This window comes from Lagopus muta, chromosome 1, assembly GCF_023343835.1.
Source record: "Lagopus muta isolate bLagMut1 chromosome 1, bLagMut1 primary, whole genome shotgun sequence".
Taxonomy (NCBI): Eukaryota; Metazoa; Chordata; class Aves; order Galliformes; family Phasianidae; genus Lagopus; species Lagopus muta.
In genome coordinates, this window is record NC_064433.1 from 108,697,500 (window position 1) to 108,717,623 (window position 20,124).

General features: G+C 43.9%; 1 protein-coding gene across 3 annotated transcripts in view; it reads left to right on the top strand.

The window, feature by feature from the left end:
- PDE9A (phosphodiesterase 9A) overlaps positions 1–20,037 on the top strand; it is a 42,366-nt gene extending 22,329 nt beyond the window's left edge. For 2 of the 3 annotated variants that reach the window (XM_048933072.1, XM_048933080.1), the window contains 12 exons: positions 1,268–1,352; positions 4,674–4,755; positions 7,005–7,079; positions 9,527–9,613; positions 12,495–12,599; positions 13,212–13,294; positions 14,124–14,280; positions 15,389–15,502; positions 16,028–16,132; positions 17,184–17,312; positions 17,495–17,590; positions 18,825–20,034. In XM_048933072.1, coding sequence (XP_048789029.1) covers positions 1,268–1,352; positions 4,674–4,755; positions 7,005–7,079; positions 9,527–9,613; positions 12,495–12,599; positions 13,212–13,294; positions 14,124–14,280; positions 15,389–15,502; positions 16,028–16,132; positions 17,184–17,312; positions 17,495–17,590; positions 18,825–18,875 — 1,169 coding nt within the window. In that variant the 3' untranslated portion in view covers positions 18,876–20,034. Of the gene's footprint in view, positions 1–1,267; positions 1,353–4,673; positions 4,756–7,004; positions 7,080–9,526; positions 9,614–12,494; positions 12,600–13,211; positions 13,295–14,123; positions 14,281–15,388; positions 15,503–16,027; positions 16,133–17,183; positions 17,313–17,494; positions 17,591–18,824 lie in introns of all 3 variants that reach the window. The other variant, XM_048933061.1, reaches the window with a different exon arrangement.
- Positions 20,038–20,124: the final 87 nt, after the last annotated feature.

A 20,124-nucleotide genomic window follows, 5' to 3' on the forward strand; every position in this document is an offset into this window, starting at 1 on the left:
AGTGGCTAGTATCTCCATAGTCAAGCATAAATCACAGAATCACAGAATTAGAGATGATTTGGGCTGGAAGGGATCTCAGAGCCAATGCCACCTCAACCCCTGCCATGGGCAGGGCTGCCCCTGCCCCCATCAGCTCAGGATGCCCAGGACCCCATCTAACCTTGCCTTAAGCACCTCCAGGGATGGGGCATCCAAACCAAACCCCTTCCCCTTCCCTCTCCTGATAGGCAAAATTTTTGACCTGGTTCAACCTCTTCTTTTTCCCCCTTCCCTACTTCTTCATCCAGGATCAGCCTTTGCAGTTACCTGCACAAAGAAAGACAGTCTCTTCTTATAAGCAGAGCTGTGGCCTTCCAAGACAGCTTTTGATCACTTGGATGTTCCCCTCCAGATCAGTGCAATTCTATAATTCTATGATTCTGAACAAAGGAGCTGTGAAATGATGGCATGTGAGTGACATGGCCCTCACAGATGGTGCCATGTTCCATCCTTGAGCACACTGGTAGCTCACAAGAGGGAAGGGAGGACATTCTCACCCTTGCTTTGTGTGGGGCTGTCCCAGCTGCATGGCCCGAAGTGCTGCAGCACAATCAGGCAATCAAACTTCTCGCCTCGTGGCTTTTCTAATTGCACAGAGAGGGCATATAGGATTTTCTGTGTCACATGCAGAAATAACCTTTGATTACAACATTGATTGGCAAAGGCAAGCGACGGATCTTCAATACACATAAAAACGAAATCAATGGTTACAGCCAAAACTTTTCGACATTTCTCTCTCTCCTGCAGTTTCACTTTGGACTCTCTGCGCCCAGCAATGCCTCTCAGAGCCTCTCAATGCTCTGCATGACCTTTCAAATTAAGACTTTTCATCTTAATGGGAATTCTAATCCCTCTGGGACGCGTTTGCCGAGCTGCACTTATCATCCCATCGCAGAAGGGGTTTTGCTCAGGATTTCCTTTGATTCCTGCTCTACAGCAGAGAAGCGAAGGCATTAGAACAAGCTGGCTGCTGCTCACAATTGCGGGAAAGCTGAGGCGCTGAGGCCAGTCTGCGAATTAGAAAGCTCATGCTATTATCTAAAGCTGGCAGCCAAGAATGCCTGTGGGCTTCCATGACACACTGCTTTGGCAGCACCCATGTGTGTGGGGCTCACCGGCTATCTGGGCTGCTCCCTTATTGAAGCCCTTTGAAATTCTGCACAACTGTGAAAGGAGAGCCTTCGGATTTTGCCACGGTAACACCCCTGGTGTTTTCCTTTGTTGACAGTGGAAGGCCTGAAAGTTGTGGAGATTGAGAAATGCAAGAGCGATATTAAAAAGATGAGGGAGGAAATGGCAGCAAGAAGCAGCAGGTAAGTTCTGCGCCAGTCCTAGCAGAGCAATAGGCGGCTGCTTTCAGGCCCTCCTGCAAGATATCTGCAGGATCCAGCTGCCTGCCAGGCTTAGAAGGATGGAAGTAAGGAAACAAACATTGCATGAATTTAATATTTGTGGATCTAGTGCCGTTCATCTGTTCAAATAGTTGGAGCCATGTGAATAGAGAAGCAGGTCTTGTAATGGAAAGTGATGTTCCACCATGCAGAATGGGAATTCTTCTTCCAGATGTATGGGGAGAGGAGGAATGGGATGAGGGCTTCTGCTGAGTGTTGTGCTTCCATGGGTGTTGCATAGAGCTCGAGTTAGTTCTGGTAAGATTCAAACTACATTCTGGGAATATGGCAAATATATGTGTAACCGTTTTTCTAATTATGATCTCATGCTATTATACAGTATCCATTTCAATTCTGACAAGAAATCGGGAATGAATTTTCTACTTTGAGGGCTTGCTGCTGTTTTCAAGATCGGTTTTGCTGCAATTAAAAGAACTGCAGAAAAAAATGCACTTTGCAGGGGATGTGGTCTCAGCCAATGGCTCTGCCCCAATGTCACTGGGAAGCCCACGCAGGATGAGCACATCATCACTAAGAGGCCATGGGCACTTCTGGGGGGGTCACTGGAGAGATGCTCCTTGCTCAGAGTGCAGACAGAAGGGGCTTTGCAACAAGAGTAGCTCTGTGTGCTGATGTCTGCTTGTTCTTTATTTAGGGTCAAATTTGGCGGCCTTTAATCAAAACTATTTCCTATTGCTAGGAATGCTTATAAACATCACTATCCACATACGCCAGGAGGCAAGGTGTTAATGCAGTCCTGTTAAGAGTAAGGCCAAATTCAGATATTGTACTAGCATCGCTGCAGAGTAATGCTATTAACCTCAGGAGACCTTCTCCAGATGCACACCAGTATGACAGATTGCAGGCTGCCTCATGTCCCTTCTAGGTGTGTGAGGAAATCTCTTTAGGAAAGTTGAGTAAAGCCAAAAAGCAATGCTTGCAAGTTCACATTCTCAGGACAGCTGCCACAAGCTTCAGGAAGTACAAGGCAGTTCCAGCAGCCATGAGTCATTCCTCTCCCAGGTTGCCTTTTTACAGCCTATGTTCTGTAACACAAACAGCAACCTGGTAACAGAACAGCAGGAGCAGGGAGTGCTGCATCTGCCCTGCACAACTGGCCCCAGCCAGGCTGGCTCCTGGTGCCCCTTGTCTCCTGCTGTGAGCAGGGGCTCTAGATGGCTTGGCTGCTATGAGATCCCCATTGGAACAGGCACTGGCTCCCCCTCCCAACAGGCTCATAGAATCACAGAATCATTCAGGTTGGAAAAGAGCTCTAAGATCATCTAGTCCAGCCGTCAACCCATCACCACCATGCCCCTAACCACATCCCTAACAATGAACAACTGTGTTGGGAAAAATCACCATGCATGTGAAATGTGTATCTCTACCCTGCAGAGCAGCAACCCCACTTGCATCCACTCAAATTGTGTTTTTTTCCCAGTCTGTTTTTGTGTTCATGCTGGCACATGCTATTAGCATTGCAGTGCACTTAAACTCATGATCATCTGTAGATACAGATTTACATTTCTAAAGGTCCAATGTACCCCAACTCTGTTCTGTTCCCCAGTGCAGCCAGATGAAGGCTTTAATGTTTTATTGCAGCTGGGAAATAGGGGCAGTTGTCTGGCCCAAAGCTAGAACAGCTTCATTTAGGGCAAGGAGTGCCCCAGTCTCCTTACTTTGACCCCACTAACACCCCTCACAGCAGAATTTTGAAGAAAACGTTTTAAAAATGATGAAGAGAGCTTTTCTCCAGCTAATAGTTCCCTTGAACAGGGCAGCGGGAGGCAGAGGGCGGTGAGGCGCTGGCACAGCTGCCCAGAGAAGCTGTGGTGCCCCATCCCTGGAGGCGCTCAAGGCCAGGTTGGATGGGGCCCAGGGCAGCCTGAGATGGGGGGCAGGCAGCCTTGCCCACGTCAGGGGTTGGGGTGGTGTGGGCTTTGAGGTCCCTTCCAACCCAAACCATTCTGTGATTCTGTGACATATCTCTGCTGGCAGATTTAAAAAAAAAAAAAAAAAAAAAAAAAAAGAGAAATTGTATCAGAGGTCAACTTTAAGAGCAGAAAAATAGACCTGATCAAATTCCCAACGGAGAAGATGCTAAGAAGAGATGTGAAATCTGTGAAATTCTGAAAAAAAATAGGGTCAAATCGTGTAGCTGGCTTTGTTTGTCAGGGAAGCTGAAAAATGAGAAGGGGTGACCCAAATGCTAGGAGTGGTGGGAGAAATGCAAAATGCAAGATCAACATCACATGAGAGTTATCAAAGCCCATGTGATCAGTTACTGCTGAAACATATGCTGAGCTAAAAACCTCTACGTGATTGCCGGGGGACACTCTATGGAGCCATCAGTTTTATTGTACCTCTGTGGCTATGAAGCTGCTTCTGCAGCTGGCTACAATTGCAGCAGCGTAGATGTCCTGCAAAGACTATTGGCATATCCCACCATCAGATCAGCCTTCTGCTCAGATGGGATAAAACAAGCTTGGTGCTTCTAAACTTTGAGGAAGAGTAGGCAGCTGGCATCTGTGTTAGTGGAATCACAGAATCATAGAATCATTTCAGTTGGAAGGAACCTTTAATGGCCACCTGGCCCAACTCCCCTGCAATGAACAGGGATACCTACAGCTACACCAAGTTGCTCAGCATCCCATCCAGCTGACCTTGAATGTCTTCAGGGAGGGGGCATCCATCACCTCTCTGGGCAACCTTTTCTAGTGCTGAGCATCCAGCTAGTGACCAGGAAAATGTTTACCTGTAATTGCTAACAGTGATTCCCATTCTCCAAGATTAGGGAGCCAAGCAGACCATGCCTGCTGAGCTTGGTGCCTCAGTGCTGCTGTCCCACCTAAGGGAAAGCAGTCGAGTTGGTCTGGCCATCAGAACAGATGGTTACCAGTTCTGACGCAGTCTTAGGGTCTTCTAGAGGTCTCTATCATGGCATCTGCAGACATAAGATGCTCACTGAAAGAAAAGTTACTTGGTTTAAGTAGAAGCAGTGGAGTATCTATGTGTGCTCCTTGCTCAAATTCAAATTCACAGAGAAAGAGCGAGAAGGGCAATGGACAAGAAGAGAAAATCCTACAGAGGATCACACTTTTAAAGCTTTTGAGCAGCAGCAAAGTAGAAAGGAGAAGTTAGGAAAAGGCACGGCTCTCCTGGCAATGCTAACTGTGATACCTCAATACTTCTGGCCATTATTGAGGCACTGTGGTTTTTCATTCCCTGAATATTTCATTTCAGGACTACCTGTCCCTGCAAATACAGCTTTTTGGATGAAAACAAGAGGCCAACACCCCGGCGAGATGTGCCGTCCTACCCAAAGGTATGGTGCAATGCTTGCTTTCACCACAGCCTTGACAAATGCTGGTTTATGATGCCTGTCTCCTCACTGCCCATCTCCTAGCTGTGCTAAACCCATGGCCTGATCCAAAATCACTGGAAGCTAAAAGAAAAGCAGTCATTACCCATGGGAATCTTACAGTCGGCTCCTCAGTAATTTTTAATTCTTGAAAGCTCATTTGTGATTGAGGTGTTAATGAATATTTTGCATCTGTCAACATTAAGTGCTATTTTGTTTAGTTGTTTATTCTGCATTCACGTAGCAAATAATCAGACAGGCCTATAGTGCTGTGTTCTAATTAAAAACAGTGCTGCTGCCAGGTTTCTCCTAATGGATTATTTCTTAATTTAAAAAGTAATTTATGGGGATGCTTCACCTAAGGAAACAAAGAGAAAATGCAACACTGGATTCTCTCTAGGCCATTTCAGTGTTCCTGCAAAAAGTGGTTAGTGTATTTGTGAGAGAAAACTGCAATACTTGTAGAAATACAAACCTACAGTGATGAATGTGGATGGAACTATGAAGCACACCAGACCTTCAATCCTTGCACCAGCCACCTTTGCCCAAAGGCCTTATTCAGAGCTACCAGGTGTGCTCTGCTCCATGCCCAGCACACACCTTGACAAAACACCAGCTCATTTTGTGTGCAAACAACACAAAGCTGCCTTGGTTGCTCTCAAGGCATGTAATGTGGACGTGCATCCTTGCATATTGGTCTTTAGAGCTTTAGAGAGTAGCATCAGGAAACACCTTATATTTCTTTTCATTAACTTTTACCCATTAGTCCTGAGTTCCTGACACTAACACATGTTTCCATAAAACATATCAGTTGTAAAACTGATTTCCTTCCCTTGATAAGTATATAGGTCAGATCAACTTCTTTAGATCAATTGCTATTATATTAGGACCTTGAATTAACAACTACAGTTGTACTGAGTGATTGCAGGGTAAGCCAGTAGTCTGTATTGCCCAGGGACCAAAACTCACAGGGATTTTAGTTTCAGAGGGAGCTTGGCTTCTGTTAGATGAATTTGGTAGATTCATTATTACTTGTCAGGGACTGGATTTGTCCAGTTTCAAGTGAGGCTAATAATTGATGGATCCGCTGAAAGGAGATGTTACCAAATAACAAATCAGTACAACCAATTCATTTCTTGCAGAACATCAGATTACATGAATATTATATATTCAGAAGCAAAAATAACTGGCTTCTTGAGAAGGAACATTCATCTTCAGTGTTATCTTCCTTAAGTATCAGCAATTTGAGACTCAGAAAATTTCGTTCACTTGCTCAGTGCAGTAAGCCCAAACTAATTAGAGACAGCCACAGTAAATGGGCCAATTAAAGCTACAAGGCTTTTGTGTCCCAGAGAGACTCTGATCAACAGAGCTTCAAAAATGTGATTCAGGAAAGAGCAGCTATGGACTGGTCTTTTAGCCCTCCACGTTCCTTCTTTTTATTTCATAAACAAACTGTAACTGACCGATGAGCTCCATTTTGTTCAAAGCCTCTGAGCATAACGATAAAAAATTGCTCTAACCACACAGGCTGACAACCACTTTGAAAACATGGGCATTCTTGAAAAAAATACTCAAAGTGAGAGCATAAATCACTCCAAAGCTGATGTATCACAGCCGCCAGCTAATTTAGCACTACAAGCACCAGCTCTGCAGCATCTCTCTGAGACCAGCTACACCGTGTGTTGCAATGCTTCGTGCTAGTGCAGCCAGTCTGTGCCCTGTGCCCTTTGCAAATTTACCCTCGAGCCCACCCATAACGCCTCTGCTCTCCTCTCTTTCTTCCAGACCCCTCCCTCCTGTTTCCCAGGTAACAGTGATAGGACAAGAGGGAATGGCCTTAAAGTTGTGCCAGGGGAGATTCAGTTTGGATATTAGGAAAAATTCCTTCTCAGAAGGAGTGTTGAGGCAGTGGCACAGGCTGCCCAGGGAGGTGGTGGAGTCACTGTCCCTGGAGGTGCTCAAGAACTGTGTGGATGTGGCACTGAGGAACATGGGCAGTGTGCATGGTGGAGGTGAGCTGGTGATTGAACTGAATGATGCCAGAGGTCTTTTCCTACTTAAGATTCTATGATTCTATCTCAGCCAACCAGCAGTGAGCCACTGGCAAGTAGAAAATGTGTTGCTCTTTCCTTGGGAAATCCAGCTAAATCCCCTGTGGATGGGACTAGTTAAGGGGCCCTCACTAACTCTGGCTGCCTTTCTGTCCACAGTACATGCTGTCCCAGGAGACCATAGAAGCACTTCGGAAACCAACATTTGATGTCTGGTTGTGGGAGCCCAATGAGGTATTGATGCCCTGCTAAGCTAGTTTTGCTGGCTTTCTGAGAGCCAGCAAAGCCAGAGGAATCCATTCAAATAGGCCTGAGCATTTTTTTCTTTCCCCTGCCCTTTGCTCAGTGTATTTTTTTTTCATTCTCATTTCACACCATAATACAGTACTTTTCCCTAACACATACCTGATATGCTGATTGTGATACTACAACTTCTCTTTATTTTTCCTTTAATCTCTTCCTAGTAATGTCCCAGAGTAACCATTCCACAATTGTTTCTGCCATAGGAGCTCTCCTGTGCTATTTGGTCTGAATAGTTCCATCCCTAACAAAGTACATGCTTCAGGGCACCAGCACTAACTTTGCTTAAATCAGTGGAGCTTTATGCTGCCGCATGAAGGCAGGCAGAGCTGCATGCATTGATTCACATCCCTTTAGGAAAGGGTTTTTTGCAGGGCATTGTGAAGAGGCTGCATGAACTTATCAGTCTATACTTACTGATTTATCTTCTTATTTTTCTTATTGCTGTTGCTGGGTGGTTCTAGAAGCATCTCCAGCTGCAGTTACTTTAATTACTGTCTCAATAAGAAACATACAGAAGTCATTCTGACTCTATAATAACATGACAAGGAAAAACACCCCACGCTTCTCCTACAGAAGCAGCCTATATCCGGCTGGATGTTGCCTCTGACTGATGGGAGAACAGAGGAACTCTCTGGTACCTTTGGGTCAGTCTCCCTGGCAGAGGCTGGCAGAGTGTCCCTTGGTCTTTGCCAAGCCATGGCTGGTGTTCACCACTTACTTCCCCATCCTTTTCTTACATACCACAGCCATACAAGATGGCTCGCCTCCAGATTTTGAATGGCTGTCAATTCTTTAAAGCAAGACAGAATTATGACCTGCCAGGTGAACCACAGCATTTTGGCTCATTGCTTTGGCTATTAAGAAAGAACAGGGACAAACCACAGACAAAAACCATTATCTACGGATTCTTGTGTGCTGAGACATAGAGTTTTAGCACAGTAACTCATTCAAAGTACTAGGAAACACTATCTGGTGGAGTGAAGGAGGCTAACAGGAGGGTGAGGAGATCAGGCACGCTCTGAGAGGAGGCCTGCTGCTCTGCAATAATATGCTGTGCAAGCATGAGAGCAGGGCACCATATGGGTTTGTCTCAGCCTTTCTGCTCTGGTTCATGTTTACAGGAAATATTTCAATTCTGTCAATGCTTATTTAGCAGTGAGCATCTGCCCATGTGCTCCATGTGGAGCAGGCAGGCTGCAAACCCTAATTTCTGCGGTTCAGATGGGCTAAGAACAAGTCAACAGATCTACAGCAGAATCCTGGCCACGTGGTGTGGCTTCTGGTCTTGTAAGAAAATCTTTTTCTTTCTGTTTGAATGACTCAAAGCCAGCCCCCTTGGTACTGCGTGAACTCTGTGTATTCCCTGGGTAAGCATAAAAATTCAATAGATGAAAACTTTTTTCTTTTTTTTTTCTGGAGAGTTTAAAAGAGACCTAACATCTCCAAGGCCACATTTGTGACATTATACTCAACATATTAAAATTCCTGGCTCAGTCCACAGTCTGAGAACCATAGTCTGAGATCAGAGAACAGGCCAATGTAGTGAATGCATTTATCCTCTGTAGATTTTGCCTTCAGAGATGGAAATATGAATAACATGCACTCCTGAACTCCCAGTAATCTGTTCAGTTCTAGTGGGTGGCAGCTGCTGTGCTCCCAGATACCTAATTATTGATACCCTTCATTTGTAATATTTTCCAACTCTGAAAATGAACTGGGAGCAGCAGTGCCTGCCTTCCCCTTCCTGCTGCAGATCAGATGCATTCAAAGGAGCAGCCCACCTGTGCATCGTAGCTGCTAGAAGTCCCAGCTAGAGCTTAGGGTGCTCACAAACCTCCTGTTTTTGTAGCATTGAAACCAGAGGTCTTCTATTGGAAAGGAAATCTGTATTAAAAAAGTTGTTTATAGAGCACAGAAATTCCCAAGGAGAGAAGATCTAGATATATTTCTTCAAAGATACCTTGCTTGCTGCTGTCATTTTCTGTACAACTAGAACCTCAGCCATCTCCATCACTGATTTAAATGAGCACTAGAACAAGACCATATCCCTCCTGAGTTAGAAAAATGGCTATACTATTTCATGAGAAGGAATTGCTGTGATTCACATGAATCACCATTACTGAAGAGAGGGGCTATGACTCAAACCCTAGCACAAAACCTATGAAGTCCACAGCAATCTGTCTACTTCAAAAAGCTCTCAGAGCCTTTCTGCCTCCCCTCTTGCACTGTTTTTAATCATGCAATCTTCAAACATCTTTCTTTCATCTTGACAAGAGGGCCATGCAATTACTCAATGTGTACAAGGAGGAAATTCACTTTGCAACATATCATAAACCCAACTGACATTTACCATGCCAATAACCTCTCTTTGGCTGCAGATGCTGAGCTGCTTGGAGCATATGTACCATGATCTTGGACTGGTCAAAGACTTCAACATCAACCCCATCACATTAAAGAGGTGGTTGGTAAGTGTTTCAAATTACTGATGTTTGCAATCTTTCTAGTACAAAACAAAATATTGAAACGAGGAATTCATTTGGCTCACACAAGTTATCCCTCTAAAAGCAGTAAACTATACAAATTCTTAAAATGTAAGTCCTTCAGCAAATGTTTGCATTCTTGTGGTCACTGATCACAATTCTTAATGACAGTTTTTTGCCATGCATTGGTTTGCTGAGCTGTCTATTGCAGAGAGCAGTTCATTTCAGTGAATGCTCTTGGTACCAAATGGAAGCGGAGATGGGTGTCTTCAGATATGGCCAGAAAACCTCAATTTATAGATATCTAAACAATGGGAATCCAGTGGATATGCCAGGCTCTTTTCAGTGACACTCAGTGACAGGTGAAGAGGAAACAGGCACAGAATGAAACACAGGAAATTCCATACAAAAATGAGAAAGAACTTCTTTATTGTGAGGGTGACAGACCACTGGCACAGCCTGCCTGGAGGGGTTGTAGAGTCACCTGCTTTAGCAGGGGGTTGGACTACTGATATCCAGAGGTTTCTTCCAACCTCTATGATTCTGTGTTTCTGTGATTTGATGTGTTAAATCACAAGGAGTAAAAGAGCAAGACAGGATGGAAAAGGAATTGCTGAGAAGCTAAATAACTTTCTTTCTCTTAGTCTTTATTGTTGAGAATGTGGGAGAGATAAAAGACATGAAAAGGGCAAGAGCATACCAAAACTAAGATGTCTGAAGAGGCTCTGGAGCATTAAAAAGTCAGTGGTATCGGATCCAAGGAGGAGCACAAGAAAAACAAATTTCTAAAAAGCTTAACATTGGCTTTCTCAGAAAAACCCATTGTGTTCCTAGAGGACGAGGAACAGTAAATGTTCTGCCAAATTATTTAAGAAGGATCTGATGACACTCTGAGCTACAGTTAGTAAAACTTACTCCTCCAGTCAGCAAGCTGATCTAAATAAGAATTAAAAACATCATGTTCATTATATGGATGTTCCATATGATTCTGGTAAAGATGAATTATGTCTCGACAATCTCTCCTAACTATTTGAAGAGTATGCAGAGAATGGAGAAGGTTGCTTTGAATGATTACCTCCAGAAAGGACTTAACAAATTCCATACAGAAGGTGTCTAGGAAACACAAAGCCTCATTCCAACAAGAACAGCAAGAGCAGCAACACGCACAGAGCTGAAGTTATCCCTGCTTGGGGTGCTGCTATGGGCTGATTCCAACAAGGCATGAGAGTGATTAGAGCTGGAATAAGAGATAAATGGACTGATGTTACCAGGTCTCTAGATAAGGAATAAGGTTGGAGCTTATTGTAGGAGCTAATGTAGGACTGGTTTAGCCATTATAAAAGAACGCTATGAATACACTAATTGGGAGAGAAAAAATGATCAAGACAGGGGAAATCTCTCCCCAAAGAAGGCAGATGAAAAGGTTAGTAGTGCAGAGCTTAAAAAGCAGATGAACAAAAAGGGTGGGATGAAACCCAATGTAATCAAGGCTAAGACAGAGCAGATAAAACAGAAAATTTCCTCCTCCCGTCTCACAGCCTGAAAACACAGGAAACAAGGTGATGTGTCAACACACATAAACATGCTACCCACCAGCACTACAGCAGGCAGCTTCCTATTAGTCTGCATTCCGAGTCATTTGCTAGCGCTAGCATTTGAGAACAATATGAGGAGCTTTGTATGTATTTTGCACAAACCTACAGCAGGGAGAGGATTCCTCTCTCAAAAACCAGTTTCACAGAAGGCTGATTAAAAAACCCGAAGGACTCTGCTTCCACTATGTCACCTCCTCAGGCATAGCGTGGGCACCAGTTTGAACGTAAGTGGGTGAGAAAAAGCCACCTCCTGCATACACTTGCTTTCCTACTGCTACATACGCTGGCTATGGAAATGTTCCAGGAAGCAGAGGGAAGGATGACTAATACTGCCCAGTCACTACAGTGCTCTGAGTCAGGACTCCCCGGGGATGTGCAGAGCTCTGCTGTAGTGTATACATCACATCCCTCTGTGCCGTACAGTGCCTGGGCACGGCCACATGTCCATGCGGTGGCTGTGAGATGCCACCCACCACTCGCAAGCCTGGTTGGATAGCAGGAAACATTTCTTCTCAGAAGGAGTGGTGTGGCACTGACACAGACTGCCCAGGGAGGTGGTGGTATCACCATCCCTGGAGGTGTTCAAGAGCCGTGTGGATGTGGCACTGAGGGCCATGGGCAGTGGGCACAGTGGGGGTGGGCTGATGGTTGGACTGGGTGATCTTAGTGGTCTTCTCCAACACAAACTATTCTATGAGTTATTAATATAAATTAATGACATATTTCTGAAGTCCATATTGCAAAAGAGCTTTTGCAGTGAAGCTGACAAATATTTCATGAACATTGAATACCCAAAGGTCTCTTGGCTTCACAAAGAGCCTTGAGGCCTCCTAAAAGGCAGATCCCCAGTTGAAGGGTTTGATCCTGATGAGGCTTGAGGACTCTTATAGGAAATTTATCCTTTGGAAGGATGCATTAAGCAAGAAGGGTTCTGGGGGGTGTACTTTGAGCTCTCTGCACACTGTTGATGTTTACCCGCTGTGCAGTTTGAAATGCCAATTCAGTATCACAGCACAGTGCCCTCTCTCCAGCCTGGGTTGCACCTCTTGCAGGCTTCATCTGCCAGCAGACCTGGAAGACAGCAATCTCTTATCCTTCCCCAGAATCAGACCCTTGAGCTGTCACCCTGTCCTAGCACATTAGGATGCTGGGCTCTGCAGGGCTTTGTGGAGCCAAAGGGTGTTTACAGGAGGGACGAAAAGCACGCGTATATATATTTTCACAAAGAAAATGACTCTCCTTCATGACCACTCTGCACCCTTTCCCCACAGCTTTGCATTCATGACAACTACAGAAACAACCCGTTCCACAATTTCCGGCACTGCTTTTGTGTGACCCAGATGATGTACAGCATGATCTCACTCTGCAATCTTCAGGTATGCGTATTTCTGTGCAAACCAGATCTGATTCAGTTAAAATCACCTTTTTTTTTTCTTTCTTTTTATTTTTTTTCTTTTTTTTTTTCTTTTTTTTTTTCTTTTTTTTTTTTTTTTCTCCATAGCTATACAGTTTCTGGCTTTTCTTGCCAGGAAGAGTATGCAGAAAAACTTATCTGAATGGAAGTTCATTCTATTCAGAAGACACTGTATTAGTTTTTCTCACTCTTGTCATGGATTTAGTTAATAAGCATGTCACGGCAGCTATGCCCCAGCCCTGCCTTAACTTATCAAGATGCTCAAGTGACTTGTAAGGGACAGTGGTACTATCTCAGTGCTTTTATATCATCTCTGAAATAAATTTTGAGAAAATTGGCTTCTCTGTGCTGCTGCTATTTAATATAACAAAGGCAAATCTGAGTCATTTCTGCTGGAAGGGAAGGCGGAATTCTCTTTCTTCACTGAAATAAACTGACATACAGAAAAATACTTCATTTTGCTCAGTTTGCCTCTCCTTGAAGTGTAAATGTGGGTTTTTTTTTCAATTCTGTTCATTTCTGGGGACAGACTTAATAGAAATCACAACACTACATTAACGTGTTTATTTTGCAGGAGAAATTTTCCCAAATTGACATCTTGATTCTCATGACCGCAGCAGTGTGCCACGACTTGGACCATCCAGGCTATAACAACACGTAAGTCTGCTTGTGCTTGCCTTGGGTTCCGTTGGGGAGGTAAGGCCAGCCGGCATTTTTGGTGGATCAGGTTTTCCTTCTCACAGCTTGAGCTGGCAGTGGCCTTCCCCCAAGGCCCTACTGCTAGCTCATACGTGGGCCAAGGCAGGAAAGCTCAGGTTGGTTTGGGGCTGCCAGCTGGCCTTGGCTCTGAAAAGAAAAGGCTTTTTCATATTTCTGCCTCAGATCTTCCCCCAGCGCCTGAGAAAACAAGGTAAATATTTCAGAGAGGAGAGAATGAGTGCAGAAATGGGTATAGTTCTGCTAAGCGAGATGGAATATTTGCACAAAAAGTGCCAAGGGATATTTGACTTGCACATTATTTTGCAATTACAAATGATGAAATGTACATTATTCTATTTATTATCATACTGGAAAATAGCTTTGTTGACACATGGTCACCTTTGTGTGCATTCACGTATGAGAAACAAAACGTGATAATCTAATACATTTGCAGATACTCATTAAATAAGCACAGAACTCAGTTGACTGAGACCAGTAAGAATCTGTCCGTCAGCATCAGCAGGGGTTGGATGAAGCCAGGTTCCTTCTGTGTTTGCTTTATGTCATTTTAAGCTACTTGGTTAAATAGGATAAATAAATAAATAAGTGGAGGGGAAGAGTGCCTGAGATGATATTAAAGTAATATCCGTCTTCTCTAAAAATCTGATTTAGTATTAGCAATAAAAACCGAACTGCAGCTAATTGAATAAGTATTCAGAAGAATGTAAATAAAAGGAAGCAGCTGGTGTGCGTCTGCAGGAGCTCTCATTGTTTTTCTTTATATCAGCTATCAGATAAATGCACGAACGGAGCTGGCGGTACGCTACAATGACATCTCCCCACTGGAGAACCATCACTGTGCTGTGGCTTTCCAGATCATTTCCCAGCCAGAATACAACATTTTCTCCAATGTTGACCAGGACCAATTCAAACAGATAAGACAGGTATGAATTCCGGTCCCATCTGTGCAATACAGACTGTTCCTGGAATATGCACAGCAGGGAAGGCTGCGGTGCTGCATCAGTCCCCAGAGGGCAGGACTGAAAAAAGCCCCTCACACTGGGAGGATCCAAAAGGGATCCTTGGAAAATTTCCAAAGGAGCGCTCCCTGGAATGTCTTGCTAAGAAATAATGAGCACGTTCTGACTATTAAAGACTATGACATTTTTTGAAGGAGCCAATTAGCTCTGACTGGGATTATTGCTCTCATGCCAGAAGTTTATGCTTTAAGAGAATATTGCATTAGTTTTAAATGTGGGGCTTCTAAATAGGAAAAGATGCTCAACAAAAGAACACTTCTACTGTTGGAAGAGGCTCTGGTGGACTGAGAGTCGTCATGGCTACTCCTGAGACCAGGAACAATGCTAGAATTCCCATTAGAGCAGTAAGGACCAAAAATTATTTTTAGTTTATACATGATGCACACCAGCTGAAACAGTAGATCAGTGCAAGGGCTCATGTGCTGGTCCATTGCGAGCCATTGATTCTGCCAATGCATGAGAAGCAGGCATGAGCCACAAATGGTCTAATCTGCATAAAAATCTTCAATTTTAAATTAACCACATATTTTCCCATCATAAGTCACGTCTGTCAGGAGCAAACAAAGCTCTACCATATTAGTTGCAGCTGGATATTTCAAAGCCCTTCAAACAAGGAGGATGAGCACTTGAGGACATCCACATCTACTGTTTTTTTTCTCTTCTGTGTTGACTTTGTTAAGAGTCACTATCAAAGTACATATTGCTTTGTAAGGAGCCAAAAGTGGTTCTTGGTGAATAGAAAGTGGCCTTTAACATCCCTTTGTAGAGCTTCTTTCCACAATTAGTCAATCAGAAAGGAAAAATCTCAATGGCTTTGGAATATCACACCAGTTACAGATATTTTCATATACTCTTTGTAACCCTTTTCCAGTTTCCCTGGTGATTTCAGGTCTGATCAGTGTTAACAGCATAATCATCTGAGGGTTTCTGTGCATAAGCCTCTATTTTTCTCTGCAATAATAGACTTTACAAAGAATGTCAAACTGATGTATTAATATGTTTTCTCTCCTAGGGGATAATTACATTAATTCTGGCTACCGACATGGCGAGACATGCAGAAATACTGGACTCTTTCAAGGAAAAAATGGAAAATTTTGATTACTCAAATGAAGAACACATGACCTGCGTAAGGAGATTTTGTGGATTATCATTTTTCTGTTCTTGTAGATGAGCGTTCATTCGTTTAAAAATCAAGATTCAAAACACACTGTTAAAAACCAATTTTCTACTCTACCAAAAATATTTAAAGTTTGGAATTTCTCTATAGAAAATAGACTACTCCAGCTTTAAAAATCCTGGAGCCTTTAACATCCAGGGAAGACATTCTCCATGGCCTCTGAATGCTGTTCCACAAAGAGTACGTGGTCTTTCAGGGTTGATTCTCTTCACACAGCAAGAAGCACATGTCCCACTGGGATTCATCCCAATGTTATAGGCAAAAAAACTGAGGCAGAGAGCATATAGATAAGTAATTTACACGGGGTAACTGGGAGAGTGGAATATAATCCATTTAAGAACCCTCATTTAATCCTAAAGCTGTCCTTTCTGTTTGAGAGCATTTCCCCTCACCATGTTATGAAGACAAGTGTTCTATCTGGAAGAAGTAGAGCTGGCATGAAAACTGCAGTATTAAAGTATTATCCTCTTTCAGCTGAAGATGATACTGATAAAATGCTGTGATATCTCCAATGAAGTCCGCCCAATGGAAGTCGCTGAGCCCTGGGTAGACTGCTTGCTAGAGGAATATTTTATGCAGGTAAGAATGAGGGTGCAGCACACTTGCACAGCCAGCTGCTGTGGCTGCATCCCACCTGAGCCATGAGAGCTCTGCTGCCATATAGGCCAGGCTATCTGTAGGACAGAAAGGGTTCATTTATGGAAGGACAGCATGTCAGCAATAGAAGCTGTTCAGAACACAAGTGAATGCAATTGACTGTAGATCATAGAGGAAAGACAACAGCAACCTAGAAATCCTAATGCTAGCAGACAGCTTGTTCTAGCAGCCTTTCAAGGTTGTTTGACACAGAAATGTTTTTTGAGCTAAAAGGGCAAGAGCAATGGCAGAAGAAAGCTGTCAAGTGAATGATATCAAGTCTTACAAGAGAACTAGTTCAGATTATTTTTTTAATGCGTGAACATTTTTGAATGAGAAAGCAGAAGACTTGCTGAGGTGTGCAAGGTCAGATTTAAGCTCCCTAAACCCTTGTTCCTCACCAGATTCCCAGCTGAACACAGCATCTCGCGAGAGACAAATGCCTTGAATGATGAGTCAGGAACACTTCTAGCTCACGGCATCTGCACCTTTTTTGTCACAATTACAATATTCGTGTAACTTACTGTTTTAGTCACCCAATGAATGCACTTTGTGCTCACAGAGTCAGTAGGTGAGAGAAAGTCTACAACAGGATCATTTTGCAAGCACAGTCTGTGACATTGCCCATGAATCCACATAGAAACAGTGAGTTATGCAGTCAAGTAGGTAGCTTAATAAACTCATTTCAGTCAATAGATTTATTCTCCATTGAACAAGCTAGCCAGAACTTGTTTTAATCATTACTAAAGAAGGTCATGTAATTTCTGGTTGAATACCTGCTGATGCTGTGCAGATGTAGCTAATCAGAGTTCTCTTTATTCAGAGGCAGGATGTATTAGCCTGAGGGAAGAATATTGCCATTCCATGTTATCTCCAGACGTTGCTGAGATCTGCATCTGAAAACTGCTGTCCTGTAGCTAGTGGACTCCTTGGTACATTGCTCTCTTGGCTTCTAGCCAAGAATAAAGTTTTTTTAACTCTGAATTTGTTCCAGAGTGACCGAGAAAAATCGGAGGGTCTTCCAGTGGCGCCTTTTATGGACCGTGATAAAGTAACCAAGCCAACTGCACAGATCGGCTTCCTGAAGTTTGTTCTCATCCCCATGTTTGAGACAGTAACAAAGGTGGGTCAGCCAAGGCCAGAACCAGACCTGGGAGCTTGCAGAGCTTCAACACTGGCTCCGGCATGTGTGCAAGTAGCTGTGGGGATATTCATTTCACAGTCTACCTTTAGTCTGTTTCTAGCAGGTGCAGGTTTATGAATACAAAAAGAAATGTTGCACTTCTCTCTCTTGTTTTCACCTAGCTATTCCCTGAAGTGGAGGAGATGATGCTTCAGCCCCTTTGGGAGTCCAGAGACCGCTATGAGGAGTTAAAACAGATAGATGATGCTATGAAAGAGGTAAGCTCTAAATATCTGTTTCGTAGAGCAAATGGTATGATTTAGTAAGTTAAACATTGCAATTTAATAGCCATTTAATTCTGAAGCAGTAGGAATGCTTACAGCATCCTCATAAACATGAGAACCATATTCATCACACCAAGCTGGAAGCAGGTGGGTGTCACAAACTGTTGGCATGCACATGGGCATCCTCCAGCCACCCCAGCTCAACCACGGGGAGGGAGATGCCAGCAGGAGAGACACCTGAAGGCCAGCCCCAGGGATAATGGCCTGGGGAGTGTAGCAGCAAGCTTTTCTTCCAGGGAGGAAGCTGCCTTCCCCTGGAAGGAGCTGGCCTAGGCTAGGTAACAGCAAGGTATTCAGGGCCTGTGCAGTTCAAGAGACTGCACCACTGAGGCACAGTTTCCTTCTATGGCAAGATACACCTTCCTTGCAGGTCTCTTCCAGTGCTTCATTCCCCTGCTGAGAAAAGTAAATAAAACCTATCAAAATGGCACCACACTCTGGGGTTTTCTCTGACATGAAAAAATTCATCATGTAGACGAAACTCTATCACTGTGTCATTAAAATAAATTGGCAAGTGCCCCAGAGTACTAGTTGTGCTGATATTTCTTGATATATGGGAAATGAAGTTTCATTCACGTGATTGTCCCTGGATGGATGAGGGGAATGGTGGCTTTTGGCTGTAGATCTTACCTCCTTCCAAGTTGTTTGGAGGAAAACCTTCTCAGCAGCACAAATACTAAGGCTGGTTAATCAGAGAATGTATGTTTTGAGATCACTGAGTGATAAAGGAGTAGAAAATCTTTTATGAGCTCAAAGGAGCGAAAAAGAACATAAGATAAGAGCAAGATTTTCCATGACCTCTTCATCTTTCAAGCCAAGCTGAAATTTTACTTCTGTTTATAGAAGCTGTCAAAGCAGAAAGTTTATACAAACGGATGGAGCTATAATTAACGGTGTGTTGTTGCAAGAGTTCTTAGAAAAATAAGAGCTGCCTGAATTCAGACATCACCTCAAACAATAAGAGTCAGCGAATAGCCCTAGAGTCTAACAGGAGAGATGATGAGAAACACTGAGTTCTGTTTCCTCCAGACCTAACTTCAGGGCTGTTGAGATGAAACAGGGCCTCCTGTACAACAAATTGTAGGGAGCTGGGTGCTGGAGTCTCAGCAGTGGAAAGCTGCACTGTTTTGAGTCCGTGGCGCTAATACTGTTTTGTTCTTCGTTGCAGCTGCAGAAGAAGAAAAGTGACAGCCTGAACACTGGCACTACCGAAAAGTGAGAAGAAAAAGACTTTGAGCAAAATGTTGCCCCTACAGTTATTTTCTTCTTGAGAAACATTGCATTTGCCAAACGGACGTGGCGGAATCCAGCAGAAATTACACTTGGGGTGAGGTGGCCAAGATGGACACCAAGATGGTTGCCCTTTCCAAGTGGTGCCACGCAGGCCATGGCACAGCTCCTTCCCCGCTGGGTTTGCCTCTATGGCCAGCACTGGGAACTGCTGTCTCCAGGGACGAAGTGGAGCTGAGCTAAGGAGCCGTTTCTGTTAAACAAACCGCTGGTGTCCAAAACAAATGAAAACTTGTTTTAGTCAAGATCCTGCACATACCTGTACTGCAGTATGCTATTACAGCACAGCTTAACAGATGCTTATGTAATGACAGGGGCCTGGCAGATATTTTTGTTTGCCAGGTAGGCCCTAATAACACATTTCTCTGTATTATCCTATGAATTTTATAGTGTTCACAGTACATTCAGAAGCCCAGCATAGTGGATGCAGTTTTCTTTTCTGCACTAGAAGTCAGAAGAAGCCTTCATGGACTTACAGGTTTGCTTTGTGCCCAGCAGTGTCAGGGGTCCTTTGGCATAAGCAAAGGGGAGCACCACACAGCACCACTGTGCAGGTTTTTATCCTCATGAATGGAATGCAAAAGGTGACAGCATCAAGAAGAACCTTCAAAGATGTACAGATTTTTATTTTATTTTTTTTTTTACTTTTAAACTGATCTGCTAAATAATATATTCTTCTACAGAAAGGGGTGTCGTAGTCGTCCTTGTTTTCTTTCGTGTTATACACTCAGGTAGGACCCAACTCTGCTGCCAGATGAGTGCTTTCGTAATGAATACAAGGTGAGAGGCTGTACAGGAGAGGGGAGGGTCTGCTCTCCTGAAGAGAAGAGGCTTTAGTAACGTTGCTGGTCTTACAATCACATCACAAGGGCAACACTTCCAGCAATGTCTTCATAGAGGCAGGAGCCCAGATTCTGCTGCGGGCTCCAGTGCACTGCCTCACCATGCAAATCCCCTTCCCACCAGCCATGACAGGTGAGCCCACACCAGGCTGCTCAACCACTCCGGTCTTCTTGCAGTGGGGAAAGGCCGCCCTACACACACAAGGCCTTCTCCTCACACAGCTTGGCTGCCATGGCACTGAGCCACATGCCTGCCTCCTGGCACGACCTATTCCTCCTTGCACACCTCCTCAGGCCCGTGGGGACCCACAGTCAGCTCTCTCTACCAATGCCTCT